General features: G+C 40.4%; 1 protein-coding gene across 2 annotated transcripts in view; it reads left to right on the forward strand.

Moving 5' to 3' along the window:
* PEX1 (peroxisomal biogenesis factor 1) overlaps positions 1 to 9,396 on the forward strand; it is a 65,071-nt gene extending 55,675 nt beyond the window's left edge. For both annotated transcript variants that reach the window (XM_007522486.3, XM_060196234.1), the window contains 3 exons: positions 2,163 to 2,360; positions 2,669 to 2,799; positions 8,991 to 9,396. In XM_007522486.3, the coding sequence (XP_007522548.2) occupies positions 2,163 to 2,360; positions 2,669 to 2,799; positions 8,991 to 9,075 (414 nt within the window). In that variant the 3' untranslated portion in view covers positions 9,076 to 9,396. The remainder of the gene's footprint in view (positions 1 to 2,162; positions 2,361 to 2,668; positions 2,800 to 8,990) is intronic.
* Positions 9,397 to 16,269: the final 6,873 nt, after the last annotated feature.

Here is a 16,269-nt window from a genome sequence, read left to right on the forward strand (position 1 = left end):
AGTGACAAATTCATTTTAAACTTAACAAATTATATTTCCATAGATCTGCTGAAGATATGAGAAGTTTGGTAAAATATTAATAATACTAGATAATAGAATGCCATCTGCTTGTAATAGTTTTAGTGTAAACTGCAAGTTTAGGGGAAAAGTAGCAGTAGTAGCAATGCTTCAACAAAAAATGCCTAGATTAAATGTAGGCAGTAACATTACTTTTCTACTTAATTAAAATAGAATTCAAAATGTATACACCCCCAAATTTGCAGAAGCTCATTGTTAATTTACTTTTTTTGTGGTTGTTGTTGCTGTTAAATCATGATGAAAACAAGTTTTATTATAAATGGGGTTGGGAGAAGAGAACCAGAACATCACTGTAATACATGCAATGGTGCAATGCCAGAGACTAAACTCTGAACCTCATCATACTTCAAAGCCCAGTGCCTCATCAACTGTGCCACCTCCCAGGCCACTTAAATTAGATTTTAGTCACCAGGGCCGGGTAGTGGTGCACCTGGTTGAGCGCACATTTTACACTGTGCAAGGACCCAGGTTCTAGCCCCAGTCCCTACCTGCAGAGGGAAAGCTTTGCCAGTGGTAAAGCAGTGTTGCAGGTGTCTGTCTCTCTCCCTCTCCATCATCCCCGTCTTTCTCAATCTCTGGTTGCCTCTATACAATAAATAGATAATACTTTTTTTTTTTTTTTACTAGAGCACTGCTCAGCTCTGGCTTCTGGTGGTGTGGAGGATTGAACCTGGGACTTTGGAGCCTCAGGCATGAGAGTGTCTTTGCATAACCATTATGCTATCTACCCCCCATCTTTTTTTAATTAAGTCACCCATTTGTATTCCCAGAATACAAATTATTAATTAACTGTTTTAGTTCTGATCATTAATTCTGTTTCTTAACTTACTTAGAAATGTCCCAGAACCACAGTATAATCTTAGTTGCTAAAAGCTTAAGAATAAGACTCATGGCACAAAATGCAAGGACCCCTGTAAGAATCCCTGTTCGAGTCCCCAGCTCCCCACCTGCAGGGAAGTCGCTTCAGAAGTGGTGAAGTGGGAGTCAGACAGTAGTGCAGCGGCTTAAGCGCACGTGGCGCAAAGCGCAAGGACCAGTGGAAGGATCCCGGTTCGAACCCCCGTCTCCCCACCTGCAGGGGAGTCGCTTCACAGGCGGTGAAGCAGATCTGCAGGTGTCTATCTTTCTCTCCCCCTGTCTTCCCCTCCTCTCTCCATTTCTCTCTGTTCTATCCAACAATGAAGACAGACAACAATAATAATTACAACAATAAAGCAACAAGAACAACAAAAAGGAATAAATAAATAAATTTAAAAAAAAGAAGTGGTGAAGCAGGTCTGCAGGTTTCTATCTATCTTTCTCTCCTCCTCTCTATCTCCCCTCTTCTCTCCATTTCTGTCTGTCCTATCCAACAACAACAATAATAACTACAACAATAAAAAAAAAGGGCAACAAAAGGGAATAAATAAATACTTAAAAAATTTAAAAAAGAATAAGACTCATTTGGATTAATGTGTGGAACACATTAGTGTGGAAGATTTTTATAAAAAAGCATTAAAGAGGGGAGTTGGGCTATAGCACAGCAGGTTAAGTGCACGTGGCGCCAAGTGCAAGAACCAGTGTAAGGATCCCGGTTGGAGCCCCCAGCCCCCCACCTGCAGGTGAGTCGCTTCACAGGTGGTGAAGCAGGTCTGCAGGTGTCTTTCTCTCCCCCTCTCTGTCTTCCCCTCCTCTCTCCATTTCTCTCTGTCCTATCTAACAACGACGACAACAATAATAACGACAACAATAAAAACAACAAGGGCAACAAAAGGAAAAATAAATAAAAATTTTAAAAAAGCATTAAAGAAGCCTGTGTCACAGCAAGTTTTACTTTGTAGTAGTTCTCTAATATCGCCATAAATGAACTTTAAAAAAAATGATGATATTTAAACTAATTATGGCTAATTAAAATGTTATCTTATCCATGTTATTATCTTTCTTACATATAATTGTATTGGGGGCGGTTAATGATTTACAATATAGTCCATGTTATTGTCTTGCTTAAATTTTTATCTTTGAAAAATACATATGCCTTTTCTCCTCTTTTTCCTCCTCTTTCTCTCCCTCTTTTCTTCCTTTTCTCATTATTCTTAACCTTGCAGAGTTCTCAGTGCCTGTCTGCACAAAGCTCCATGACTCAAGATTTACCTGTAGTTCCTGGGAAAGAACAGTTGTTTCCACAACCTCCACTGTGCAGAACTGCGTCACAAGATGGTTACCAAGAACTTACACAAGAACGGAGAGATCAACTAAGGGCAGATATCAATATTATCAAAAGCAGATACCGGAGCCAAAGTGGAGTATGCCAGCCCCTTCCCATAGTTATAATTGTAAAACCTTACATGTATATTTTTTCTTTATTTTAACATTTGGTTTTTTTTCTTTATTTTAACATTTGGTTTATAAATGGGCTATACTTATAAAAGATGGGTTGAAACACATTGATCAGTAAAGTGGTTATTATGCTTCATGACTTTCAGTCAGTTAGAAGTCTTGAAAGGATTGTATAGTTGACTGAAAAAAATAATATAAAGAAATAACACTTGGATAGTTGCTTTTTCTCATCATATACTAAAGTTAACTTTTTGTCATTTTCTCTCTATTTAAGGAGGATGACTCCCTTAACCAACCAGGACCAATCAAACCCAGTTTGACTATTAGTCAGTCTCATTTAATGACTGCACTTAGTCATACAAGACCATCCATTAGTGAAGATGACTGGAAGAATTTTGCTGAGTTGTAAGTACACATTCTGATTTATAAGTACTGGTATTTCTGTAGGTGATGGCTCTTCACCTTTCAGTTTTTTTTTTTTTTTTTTTTTTTTTGTTTAATAAATCTCAAATGTGGGACCAGGCAGTGGCGCAACTGGTTGACCACACGTGTTACAATGCGCAAGGACCAGAGTTTGAACCCTTGGTCTCCACCTGCAAGGGGAAACCTTCACGAGAGGTGAAATAGTGCTGCAGGTCTCTCTCATGCATCTCCCATCTCCCCCTTCCTCTCAATTTCTGGCTGCCTCTATCCAATAAATAAATAAAGATTTAAAAAAGTCAAGAAAACTCAAGTGATATTTTGAATTTTAAAAGCCAATTAAGAATTGTTTGGGGAGGTCAGGTGGTAGCACAGTGGGTTAAGCACACGTGGCGCCTGTAGCAGTACATAGCTTGCGAAGCTTCCCCACTTCAGAAGAGACCACAAGCTTGAACACAGTCCTTGCATACAGTAATGTGTGATCGACTGATCAAACTCAAGTCCTGGGGGTCGGGTGGAAGCTCAGTGGGTTAAGTGCACAAAGTGCAAGGACCAGCATAAAGATCCCAGTTCGAGACCCCGGCTCCCCACCTGCAGGGGGTCACTTCACAGCGGTGAAGCAGGTCTGCAGGTGCCTATCTTTCTCACCCCTCACTGTCTTCCCCTCCTTTCTCTGTTTCTCTCTGTCCTATCCAACAACAACAACATCAACAACAACAATAATTAACTAAAACAATAAAAAACAAGGGCTGGGAGTCGGGCGGTAGCGCAGGGGGATAAGCTCACGTGGTACAAAGCACAAGGACTGGCAAAAGAATCCCTGTTCAAACTCCCGGCTCCTCACCTGCAGGGGAGTTGCTTCACAGGCAGTGAAGCAGGTCTGCAAGTGTCTGTCTTTCTCTCCCTCTGTGTCTTCCCTTTCTCTCTCCATTTCTTTCTGTCCTATCCAACAACGACAACATCAATAACTACAACAATAAAACAACAAGGGCAACAAAAGGGAATAAATAAATATTTAAAAAAGATTAAAAAAACAATAACAAGGGCAAAAAAAGGGATTGAATGAATGAATGAATGAACGAATGAATAAATAAAAAGAATTGTTTGGGCCAGGGAAATAGATTAACTTATGAGAGCACAAGTTTGTATGCCTGAGGTCCCAGAGGTCACATGTTCAGTCCCTTGCACCATCTTTATGCCTGCGCTGGGCAGTGCTCTAGCCCTCTCTCGGCCTCCTCTTCTCTCTCATAACAAATAAATAAACTTAAAAAAATAATAAAAGTTTCTCCAGCAATTCCTCTCCTGGGCATATATCCTAAAGAATCAAACACACTCATCCAAATAGATTATATTCATAGCAGCACAATTTGTAATAGCCAAAACCTGGAAGCAACCCGTGTCCAACAGCAGTTGGGTGCGCTTTGCACCACCTGTGCTTAACCCACCCGAATCCCGTAACTCTTTTTAAAAATTAATTTAATAATTATTTAATAATTAATAATTATTAACACTAGACATTATGAGAACAGAAGCAAATTAGATACATATGGGAGCCCCATAAAGTCATGAAACTTGCTTCAAAGGGGAAAGGGGGAAAGATAATGAACAGCAAAGTGAGAAAAGCGAGTATTTGATAATTAGATATTTGCTTGCCATATAGAGAAGACTTTTAGATGCAAAGATATTTCTGGTACTAACTAAATTTTGTTATCTTCTATTTTCTTACTATGGTGTCATCTTGTTCATTGATAGATGTTGAATCATCCTTGGATTAAATTCCACATGATTTTGTTATGTGATCTTTCATGATACATTTTTGTATTTGAGTATTATTAACAGGTCAGGGTAGATAGCATAATGGCTATGCAAAGAGAGTCTCATGTCTGAGGCTCTAAGGTCCCAGGTTCAGTCACCCACACCACCATAAATTAATGCTGTGGTTTAAAAAAAAAAGTTAGGGAGTCAAGCGGTAGTGCAGTGGGTTAAGCACAGGCAGTGCAAAGCGCAAGGACTGGCGTAAGGATCCTGGTTCGAGCCCCCGGCTCCCCACCTGCAGGGGAGTTGCTTCACAGGCAGTGAAGCAGGTCTGCAGGTGTCTGTCTTTCTCTCCCCCTGTTTGTCTTCCCCTCCTCTCTCCATTTCTGTCTGTCCTATCCATCAACAATGACATCAGTAACAATAATAACTACAGCAATAAAACAATAAGGGCAACAAAAAGGAATAAATACATAAAATAAATATTTTTTTAAAAAGTTACTAACAAAATAGTTCATTTTATCATGGATTTTCCATATCTAAACCAGAAATATTGGCCTGTTAAGTTCTTTTTTTTTTTTAATATTTCTTTATTTATTCCCTTTTGTTGCCCTTGTTGTTTTAGTGTTATAGTTGTTGTTGTTATTGATGTCATTGTTGTTGGATAGGACAGAGAGAAATGGAGAGAGGAGGGGAAGACAGAGGGGGAGAGAGAAAGATAGACACCTGCAGACCTGCTTAACCGCCTATAAAGCGACTCCCCTCTAGCTGGGGAGCCGGGGGCTCAAACCAGGATCCTTAGGCCGGTCCTTGTGCTTTGCGCCACGTGCACTTAACCCGCTGCGCTACTGCCCAACTCCCAAGTTCTTTTGTATTGTCTTTTTTGTTTGTTTTAGCACCAGAGTAATTTGGTCTTTTAAAATAAGTTAGAGAGTATTTTCTACTTTTTAATTTTCTTTGGAAGAACTTTTGAGAAAGATAGATATTAGAATGCCTAGTAGAATTTGCGAGTGAAGTATTCTGGACCAGAAATTTTGTCACAAGTTATATACTTACTGTTTTAATAGCTGTATTGGTGATTGACGTAATCAGATTTTCTATTTCTTCGGAGTCAGTCTTTTTAAAAAAATTTTTTTAAAGAATTTGTTTATTTATTCATGAGAAAGATACACAGAGAGAGAAAGAACCAGATACCACTCTGGCACATGTGCTGCTGGGGATTGAACTCAGGACCTCATGGTTGAGAGTCCAATGCTTTATCCACCGCGCCACTTCCCAGACCATTGGAGTCAGTCTTAGAAGAATTATTGACTCTAGAAAAGTATTCATTTTTTTCTATGTTGTCCAGCTTCTTAGCATATGCATAGTATTCTTTTATGATCCCTTGTATTCAAAACTTCTCTTTCATGTTTTATTTTGAACCTTTTCTCTTTAATTTCAGTGAGACTAAGTAAAAGTCTGTCAGTTTAAATTTTACTGAATTTTTTATTGTCTTAGTTCCACTGTTATATTGTTCCCTTTCTTCTATTGCTTTGGGCTTTGTTATATTTATAATTCCTTTAACTGTTTTGAAGTTCCTCTTTTTTTGTTGAGTTAGCCTGTGTTGTTACTTCCATCTTAGGACTGCTTTTGCTGCATCCCATATATTGTATCATTTTCATTTGGCTCCAGGTTTGTTTGTTTATTAGAAATATATATACACTACATGATATTACATCATATTATACTTTTTAAAATATTTATTCCCTTTTGTTACCTTTGTTGTTTTTATTGATGTTGTTGTTGGAAAGGACAGAGAGAAATGGAGAGAGGAGAGAAAGACAAAGATAAACACCTGCAGACCTGCTTCACGGCTTGTGAAGCAACTCCCCTGCAGGTGGGGAGCCAGGGGCTCGAACTGGGTCCTTATGCCGGTCCTTGCACTTTGCAACACTGGCGCTTAACCCAGTGTGCTACCATCCAACTCCCTGTATTATACTTTCTTTTCCACTCCTAAATCCAGTGTTCCCATAGGCTCCAAGTATGTTTTACACCTCTGTTGACCCAGTAATTGTAGTAGCATCTGATGTTGAATCTCCACATACTTGATTTCTTTCTATTTTTTTTACACTTTATTGAAGGGTTTGTAGTTGTACAGTTGTTGACACATAACCTGTCATCTCTCCATAATAGGTGTCTGTCCAGTTACCTTCTTGTAACTGGTTTCTAGCTTCATTACAGTTATCATTGGAAAAGATGTTTGCCAGTATCTAAAATTCACTGAAAGCTTTTTTGTGTCCCACCATATGGTCTCCCCTTGAAAAACTGTTCCGTGTGTGATGGAGCAACATGTATATTCTGTTGCTTTTGGGTGCATTCTTCTCTATACATCTAATAAGTTCATCAGGTCTAAAAATAGCATTTTAAACTCATGTTTCCTGTAGTCCAGGGGGCTGCACCGTGGATAAAGCATTTTACTCTAAAGCATAAGGTCCTGAGTTCAGTCCCTGGCATCACATATGCCAGAGTAATGCTCTGCTTCTCCAGCACGTGTGATCCCCAGCACCACATGAAGAAATGGAGAAAAGTTACTCTGCTCTCTCACTCAGTTAAAAAAGAAAAGATAATGGGAGAGGCTAGAAGTATAATTAACTTAAACCTTAATACACATGGGATTGGATTAAAAAAACTCCTTTTTTATCCTTTTTAATTTTTTAAAATTATTTATTTTCCCTTTTGTTGCCCTTGTTCTTTTTTTTCTTTGTTGTTGTAGTAATTATTGTTGTTATTGATGTCGTCATTGTTAGGACAGAGAGAAATGGAGAGAGGAGGGGAAGATAGGGGGAGAGAAAGATAAGACACCTGCAGACCTGTTTCACCGCCAGTGAGGTGACTCCCCTGCAGGTTGGGAGCTGGGGGCTCAAACAGGGATCCTTATGCCTGTCCTTGCACTTTGCGCCACCTGTGGTTAACTGACTGCACCACCGTCTGACTCCCCATGCAATAATTTTTTAAAAAATATTTGTTCCCTTTTGTTGCCCTACTCCCCGCAATACATTTTTTAACATATTTGAAATCTGTTGCCAAATTGTATTTTGTAAATATTATACTGTGTTTATCTAGCAGCAGTAATGCATGTCAGTTTCACTGAAGCAATGTTTTTCTAAAATTAGTCAATATGATTGGAGAAAATCCTATTTGTTTAAAATGTTGCATTCATTTTTGGAGGGGTTAGAAACAGAAAAATTGAGATGCGGGTCAGAGAGAGACCAGCATCAGTGCTTTACCACTTGTGAATCTTCCCCCTGCAAGCGGGAACCTGGGTCCTTACACACTCTAATGTGTGTGCTTAACCAGGTGTGCCACCTCCCAGCCCCGGAGTTTACATTCTTGAGCTGGACTGTTACACACCTGGTTGAGTGCACATGCACAAGGACCTGGGCTCAAGCCCCCATTCCCCACCTACAGGGGGGGAAGAAGCTTCATAAATGGTGGAACAGCGCTTTCTTCCTTTCCCTCTCAATGTCCCCCTTCCCTTCTCAGTTTCTCTCTGTCCTGTCAAATAATTAAAAGTAAAGTAATAAGTTAAAAGTTACACTCGGGGGTCGGGCGGTGGCGCAGTGGGTTAAGCGCATGTGGCGCAAAGCGCAGGGACTGGCGTAAGGATCCCGGTTTGAGCCCCCGGCTCCCCACCTGCAGGGGAGTCGCTTCACAGGCGGTGAAGCAGGTCTGCAGGTGTCTATCTTTCTCTCCCCTTCTCTGTCTTCCCCTCCTCTCTCCATTTCTCTCTGTCCTATCCAACAACGAATTGCGTCAACAAGGGCAATAATAATAACCACAACGAAGCTACAACAAGGGCAACAAAAGGGGGGAAAAAATGGCCTCCAGGAGCGGTGGATTCATGGTGCAGGCACCGAGCCCAGCAATAACCCTGGAGGAGGAAAAAAAAAAAATTACACTCTTTGATTATAATTGCAGAGGTTATTTTTATATAACTGACTGCCATTATTATTATTATTATTATTATTACCTCCAGGGTTATTGCTGAGGCTTGGTGCCTGCACTGTGAATTCACTGCTACTGGAGGCCATTTTTCCCATTTTTGTTGCCATTATGCCCTTGTTGTTACTGTTGCCATTGCTGTTGTTGGATAGGACAGAGAGAAATCAAGAGAGGAGGAAAAGACGGGGGAAGGGGGAAAGAAAGATAGACACCTGCAGGTGGGGAGCTGGGGGCTCAAACCCAGATTGTTATGCCGGCCCTTGCACTTCACGCCATATGCGCTTAACCCACTACATTATCGCCTGGCCCTCATGCCATCTTTTTTTAATCTTTTCTATTTCTTCATCCCTTTGATTTTTTTTTAAATATTGTGATGATAAATGTTGGGACATTTTATTTATATCTTTATGTTTCAAATACTTTTCCCTTAATTTTTTAAGGTATGAAAACTTTCAAAATCCAAAGAAGAGAAAAAATCATACTGGAGCAATGTTTCGACCTGGACAGAAAGTAACTCTAGCATAAAATATACTGGTGTGTGTGTGTGTGTGTTTGTTTGTGTGTGTGTGTGTCTGTGTGTGTGTGTCTGTGTGTGTGTTTTTCTCTGTGAGCATGTGTGTATGTGTGGTTTGTCTTCACATTAGAATTATAAAAATTGTATGTAAATTTCTTTTTAATTTAAAAAATTAAGTTAATCTATAAAGCTACAGATGGTGAACCTGTGTTTATATAATGACCATGATTAACTTAAACTGAGGTGTTAAAGTAAATTTGGGTATTTACAACAGATTCTGTATTTTATTCCTATAAATCTCTACTAAATCTATAATAAAATGTTGTCCACGTGTTGTGATTTTTTTCTTAAAAGATAATGTAAGTAAATGTATTTCTTTGAACTCACTGACAGCTACATGTTAAAAGTATTTGATGTTATGCTTACTAACTGCTCTAATGTTTTCTAAAAGATTTGTTTATTACAAGAGAGAATAAGAGAAGGCAGGAGATAGAAAGACAACCGGAATACTGCTCAGTTCTGACCTTTGTGGCCGTATGTATGCAAGTTGGCACTCTAATAAGAGACAGTTATCTCCCAAGCCTATTTTTTTACTGTTTTGGAAACAGAATCTTATAATTTACTGGTCCAGTTATCTGTTATTCTTTTATATTAAAAAGTACAGTACAGGAGCAGGGTGCTGGCGCACCTGGTTGAACACGCATGCTACAATATGCAGGACCTGGGTTCGAGCCCCTGGTCCCACCTGCAGAGGAAAGCTTTGTGAGTGCTGAAGCAGTGTTGCAGGTGTCTTTTTGTCTCTCTCCGTATCATTCCCTTCCCTATTGATTCCTGGCTGTCTCTCTCCAATAAATAAAGATAATACCAAAAAAAAATTTTTTTAAAGGAAGAAAATGTACACCAATTCAATTTTAATTATTCTATCCACCAGAAGTCAGTTACATACTTACTTTTTATTACTTATTTATTGGGGGATTAATGGCTTACAGTCAACAGTAAAATACAGTAGTTTGTACATGCATGACATTTCCACATAACTATTCAAACCCCACTAGGTCCTCCTCTGCCATCATGTTCCAGGACCTGAACCCTACACCCCACCCCAGAGTCTTTTTACCTTGGTGCAGTCCAAGTTCTGCTTAGTGTTTTCCTTTCTGATCTTGTTTTCCAACTTCTGTCTATGCAGTTACATACTTTTAATACACTATATCCAAGGAATTATTTCTTTTTAAAAAAATCTTTTTAAAATTAATTTATTATTGGGTAGAGACAGAGAAATTGAGAGGGGATGGGGAGATAGAGAGGGAGAGAGACAGACACCTGCAGCCCTGCGTCACCACTTGTGAAGCTTTCCCCCTGCAGATGGGGACAAAGGGCTTGAACCAGGTCCTTGCGCACTATAGTGTGTGTGCTTAACTAGGTGCACCATCACCTGGCCCTCTCTGAGAAATTACTTCCATTCCCAGTTCCATATGCATTTTATCTTGATACTCTCTTGCTGTGAATTAAATTTTAAAGTCAGCCACCATCAACAAATGCAGCAAGGGGAATAAAAGGAAATGGATAGTTAGCTAGAACATACAAATGATTGCATGAAATAATAAAAAGAAGGTACAGTCTGCAGCTAATCATAAGACCACGATTGTTACATATTTTTATTTACCTTCCATTACTTATTCCATGTTCTTCTGACTTCTACCAACACCTCATTGACTAGAGTCATTTTTTGTAGGTGGGATGGTCTAAACCTTTATTTATTTTTTTTTATTATCTTTATTTATTGGATAGAGACAGCCAGAAATCGAGAGAGATGGGGGTGATAGAGAGGAAGAGAGACAGAGACACCTGCAGCCCTGCTTCACCACTCACAGAGCTTTCTCCCTGCAAGTGGGGGTCAGGGGCTTGAACCTGGGTTCTTGAGCATTGTAACATTTGTGCTTAACCAGGTGTGCCACCACCCAACCCCTAAACCTTTATTTGCATCTGAGCCCTTGGTGGTCTAAGGTAGAAGTCTTTCATTAAATTCTTCCATGATTGTAGCCTGAGAGCACAGTGGATAAAGTGTTGGACTCTCAGGCAATAGGTCCTGAGCTGGATCCCCAGCATCACATGTACCAGAGTGGAGCTCTGGGGCTCACTTTCTCATGCACTCTCTCACTCTTTCCTTTCTCTCTCTCTCTCTCTGTCTCCCTCCGTCTCCTTCTCTCTCCCTCATTAACAAATAAATCTTTAAAAAAATTTTTTACATGGGCTGGGTGGTGGTACACCTAGTTGAATGCACATGTTATAATATGCAAGGACCCAGGTTTGGGCCCCCGGTCCCCACCCGCAGGGGGAAAGCTTCACAAGTGGTGATAGTGCTGCAGGTATCTCTTGATCTCTCCCTCTCTGTCTCCCCCTACCCTTTCAATTTCTGGCTGTCACTATCTAATAAATAAAGATTAAAAGTATTTATTTTTTTTACCAGAGCACTGCTCAGCTCTGGCTCATGGTGGTGTGGGTGATTGAACCTGGGGCTTTGGAGCCTCAGGCATGAGAATCATTTTGTATAACCATTATGCTATCTATCCCCACACCACCCCCAATTTTTTAAACCACAGTTATTGCCACAAAGTTCTATGTATTCTTCCCCCATGAGCCATCGTGTAACAGCAATATTATTTCATTTGAATCAGTTTAGGGACTAGGCAGTGGTGTGCCCAGTAGAGTGTACATATTGCCAAGGACAAGGACGTAGGTTCAAGCCCCCACTTCCCACCTGCAGAGGAAAAGCTTCAGAAGCAGTGAAGCAGAGCTACAAGTCTCTCCCTCTCCTTGTACTTCATGCTCTCACTCCCACCAATTTTTCTCCAATCAGAAAAAAAGAAAGTATCAATTTAATCAGTTTATTCAGCCAACACTGTAACTGTTACTTTCCAAAACACTGGAAACATCACTATGTTCCCTCCATAGAAGCATTACTTGTTCAGTTACATTTAAATCAGAAAACCCCAGAATTAGAGATGGAAACAAAAATGTAGGTCACTCCACACTGATTGTGGGTGACTCAGTTTTAACTCAAACATCATCCCCTTGCAGTTCAATTCTGTGGTCCTTATATTAAGGCCAAGGCCACAAATTCACAACATATACTAAGCACACTGCATCTCGTCAAATAGTACTTTAACCTCACAAGGAGCTGTCTACCCAGAAGATCATCTGTTTAAGGATGGTGGGTTAAATCTGTTAAATCCAGTGGATTCCCTAGGTAGATCATGCCTTTCCTGTCTTTCATTAGAAAGATTTGTTTTACTGTTCACTGTAAAATTAAGTTTCATGATCCACAGCAAAGGACAGCATGACATAAAAGCAAGTCCATGAGAGATGTTTTTGGCAGAAATATGGAAAACGGCTAAGTTTCAGAATGTGTCACCTCCTCCAGGGAGAACAAACTAATGTCTCCTCTGTGATAAAACAAACTAGGCACAAGTGGTCCCCCCTGGATATGTACTTGCATGGTCCTTGGTCACTGGTGCTGGTAAATAGAGTGGCTAGACAGATGAATATTTAGGCTAGCCCTGGATAAGTAAAATTTGTATCATAGAGGCCATATAGAGGTTGTTGGGGAAGTCATGACTTTTTTTTTTTTTTTTGCTTCCAGGGTTATTACTGGGGCTCAGTGCCTACACTATGAATCCATTATTCCTGTGGACATTTTTAAAAAAATATATATACATAGGACAGAGAAATTGAGAGAGGAGGGGAAGATAGAGAAGGGTAGAGAGAAAGACACCTGCAGACCTTCACTTGTGAAGTGACACTCCCCCACAGGTGGGAAGCAAAGGGGCTCAAACCAGGGTCCTTGCGTGGGTCCTGTGCTTCACACTATGTGTGTAATCAGGTGCACCACTTCCTGCCCCCCCTTTCTCTTTCTGTGCAAAAATGTGTTGTGACTTTTCTAACAACACTATAAACAGCCCTACCCACCCCCAGCCCACCCCATCTCTACCACTGTGACTAATTTGTATGTAAGTCTTTTGAACAAGAGCAGAGTGACTGGAAAAGGCTGATTAACATCCATAGAGAGGTCATTTAGAGCATTTAATTTTTTTTCTAATTTTTAAAAAATATTTTCCCTTTTGTTGCCCTTGTTTTTTGTTGTTGTAGTTATTATTGTTATTGATGTCGTTATTGGATAGGACAGAGAGAAATGGAGAGAGGAGGGGGAAACAGAGAGGGAGAGAAAGATAGACACCTGCTTCATTTCCTGTGAAGTGAGTCCCTTGCAGGTGTTTTTTTTTTTTTTTTTTTTAGCACCTAATTCTTTAAAAGCACCTAGGACTTTTACTTGAGTAGTCATATAGGTTACAAACATTACACTCAGAGCCCTTCCCAAGAATAATAGCTATGCCTTTCCCCCAGACCTCCTCATAGTCATGTTTATCCCAAACATCAGATTATCTGGTTACTAGCCTCTTTTATGTCAGAAGTCTACTTTCTGGTAAAATGGTGCTCAGAAAATCCCAACTGGGGAATTTCCTGTCTCATGTGAGTGTAACAGTAATGCCTTTGCTTTGATACGTAGGTTGCAGCAGAACTTTAGGTCTCTAAGAATCAGTTAGGGTGGCCCTAGTATTTGAAAATTCTCAGAATGCCTGGTTGTTTCTCAGGGCACTTGGGAAAGGTCTGGTGACTGACTTAAGGTCCATTTAGGGAAGGCTTGAAGATTCATATCAAATACACTACTATAGGATCATTTCCCTAGATTCCTGGATTCTTGATTTTTAGTCTGGCCTAGTCTTGAGAATTGGGTCATGAGCCATGACTACATTGTGAATGGGGCCTTTGTTTATCAACAAGATTTCTAAATTACAGAATCAAGGTCATTGTGGGATGCAGGAGGTGGAAGGTCTGGCTTCTATAATTGCTTCCCTGCTGAACATGGGCGTTGACAGGTTGATCCATACTCCCAGCCTGTCTCTCTCTTTCCCTAGTAGGGTGGGGCTCTGGGGAATTGGAGCTCCAGGACACATTGGTGGGGTCGTCTGTCCAGGGAAGTCTGGTTGGCATCATGCTAGCATCTGGAACCTGGTGGCTGAAAAGAGAGTTAACATACAAAGCCAAACAAATTGTTGAACAATCTTGGACTTAAAGGCTGAAATAGTGCAGATGAAGTGTTGAGGGGGTCCTCCATTTTGTAGATAGCTAGTAGGCATATTTTAGTTATATTTCAAAGGGCCTGTAGCTATACTGTTTTTTTTTTTCCTCTGAGCCTGAAATCTGATATGCAGGTGGATCCAAGTTATTGTCTGGGAGGTGGTGATGGAGACTATTTTTTCCCCTTTTGTTGCCCTTGTTTTATCATTGTTGTGGTTATTATTATTGTTGGTGTTGCTGTCATTGGATAGGACAAAGAGAAATCGAGAGAGGAGGGGAGACGGGGAGAGAAAGATAGACACCTGCAGACCTGCTTCACCGCCTTTGAAGCGACTCCTCTGCAGGTGGGGAGCCAGGGGCTTAACAGGGATCCTTATGCCGGTCCTTGCGCTTTATGCTACCTGCGCTTAATACGCTGTGCTACCTTCCGACTCCCAAAACCAATATATTAAGGCCTTATTGAAGGAATGTATCCTGACAACTTTATTATCTTGGGGCGGGGGCAGAACTGGTTGGTGGCAAGTTAGTGAGCTGGGCATGAGTCTCTCAACATGTATCCCATATCATTAGATTTCTTTCTTTTCAGACCATATAAAAATATTTAAGTGTGAGTCATTCAGTCTGGATTCCAACTACTCCACCAACCATGATAAGTTAGAACTTCTAGATGCTGAAACAACTGACACAATAAAACTAAGCACATTAGGGAGTCTGGCGGTAGTGCAGTGGGTTCAGTGAAAGGACCCCGTTCGAGCGTAAGGATCCCAGTTCGAGCCCCCAGCTCCCCATCTGCAGGGGAGTCGCTTCACAGGCCGTGAAGCAGGTCTGCAGGTGTCTATCTTTCTCTCCCCCTCTCTGTCTTCCCCTCCTCTCTCCATTTCTCTCTGTCCTATCCAACAATGACAACAACAATAATAACTACAACAATAGAACAAGGGCATCAAAAAGGAATATTTTTAAAAAACTAAGTACATTAATAAAAATGTTTTAATATATTCAGTTTGACCAATAATTTTGTTCTTTCCTACCTAGCTTAGGCTTTTTAAAATCTTTAAAAAAAAAATTGAAAGGGGAGTGGGAGATAACAGAAAATGAGAGAAAGAGAAATACCTGTAGCACAGTTCATTAAGCTTCCCCCTTACAGGTGGGCCCAGAGGCTTGAACCCCCATCCTTGTGCATGGTAATGTGGGCACTCAGCTAAGTGCACCTGCCCCTACTTCACTGCTTGTGAAGCAACCCCCCTGCAGGTGGGGAGCCAGTGGCTTGAACCTGGATCCTGGAGCCTTGCACTTCGCACTGTGTGTGCTTAACCTGTTGTGCTACTGCCCGGCCCCCAAAACTATATTCTTAACAAACATTTTATAAGCACACTTTTAGTAATTATATCTTATATAACTAGCAAATGCCTTAAACTTAATCATCTTGTAAGTATTCTTAATCTTGAACATATTCTACTCGAAGTAACATACTCTTAAATACATTCTTTCTCAAACTTTGAGCGATAGCCTACTAAAAACTAAATTATTGGCAATTCCCAATAAGATCAGCAAACTGGAAAATGATACAAAATGGTGACAACTCAACACCTCCCACAGATATACCAAATCTACAATTACATGTGAAGCAATTTTCTCTGCATAGTGTGAGCAGTGCATATCAGGGACTCCCTATAAATTCCTGGCTCTGGTGGTCTGAGTCCCACAGACTAAAATAATAGGAGAGACAGTAACAACAAGCAGTGTACCACCCTTGATGTATATAACAGACAGAAGGCTAAAAATGAACCACCACTCTTCTTGTGAAAAGGGCCTAATGAGTTCTGAAGGGGCAGCCTTACAAGCTTACACCCAAGAGCTATGGAATAGTTCTTGTGGAACCTATACTAGCACCATCACCGTGCTCGCCTTTGGCCTCCCTATAGGCCACTAGTACCTTCTAGAAGAGAGCCTACACTCTCATCCATAGTTCCAAATTTTGGAATTATTACCAAAGGAATACCTTCAAATTTCCCGAATTAGAGGCTAACAGGTTTTATGACTGCAATACCACTTAGTGTAAGCACTGGAAT

Source organism: Erinaceus europaeus, chromosome 8, assembly GCF_950295315.1.
Source record: "Erinaceus europaeus chromosome 8, mEriEur2.1, whole genome shotgun sequence".
Lineage (NCBI taxonomy): Eukaryota > Metazoa > Chordata > Mammalia > Eulipotyphla > Erinaceidae > Erinaceus > Erinaceus europaeus.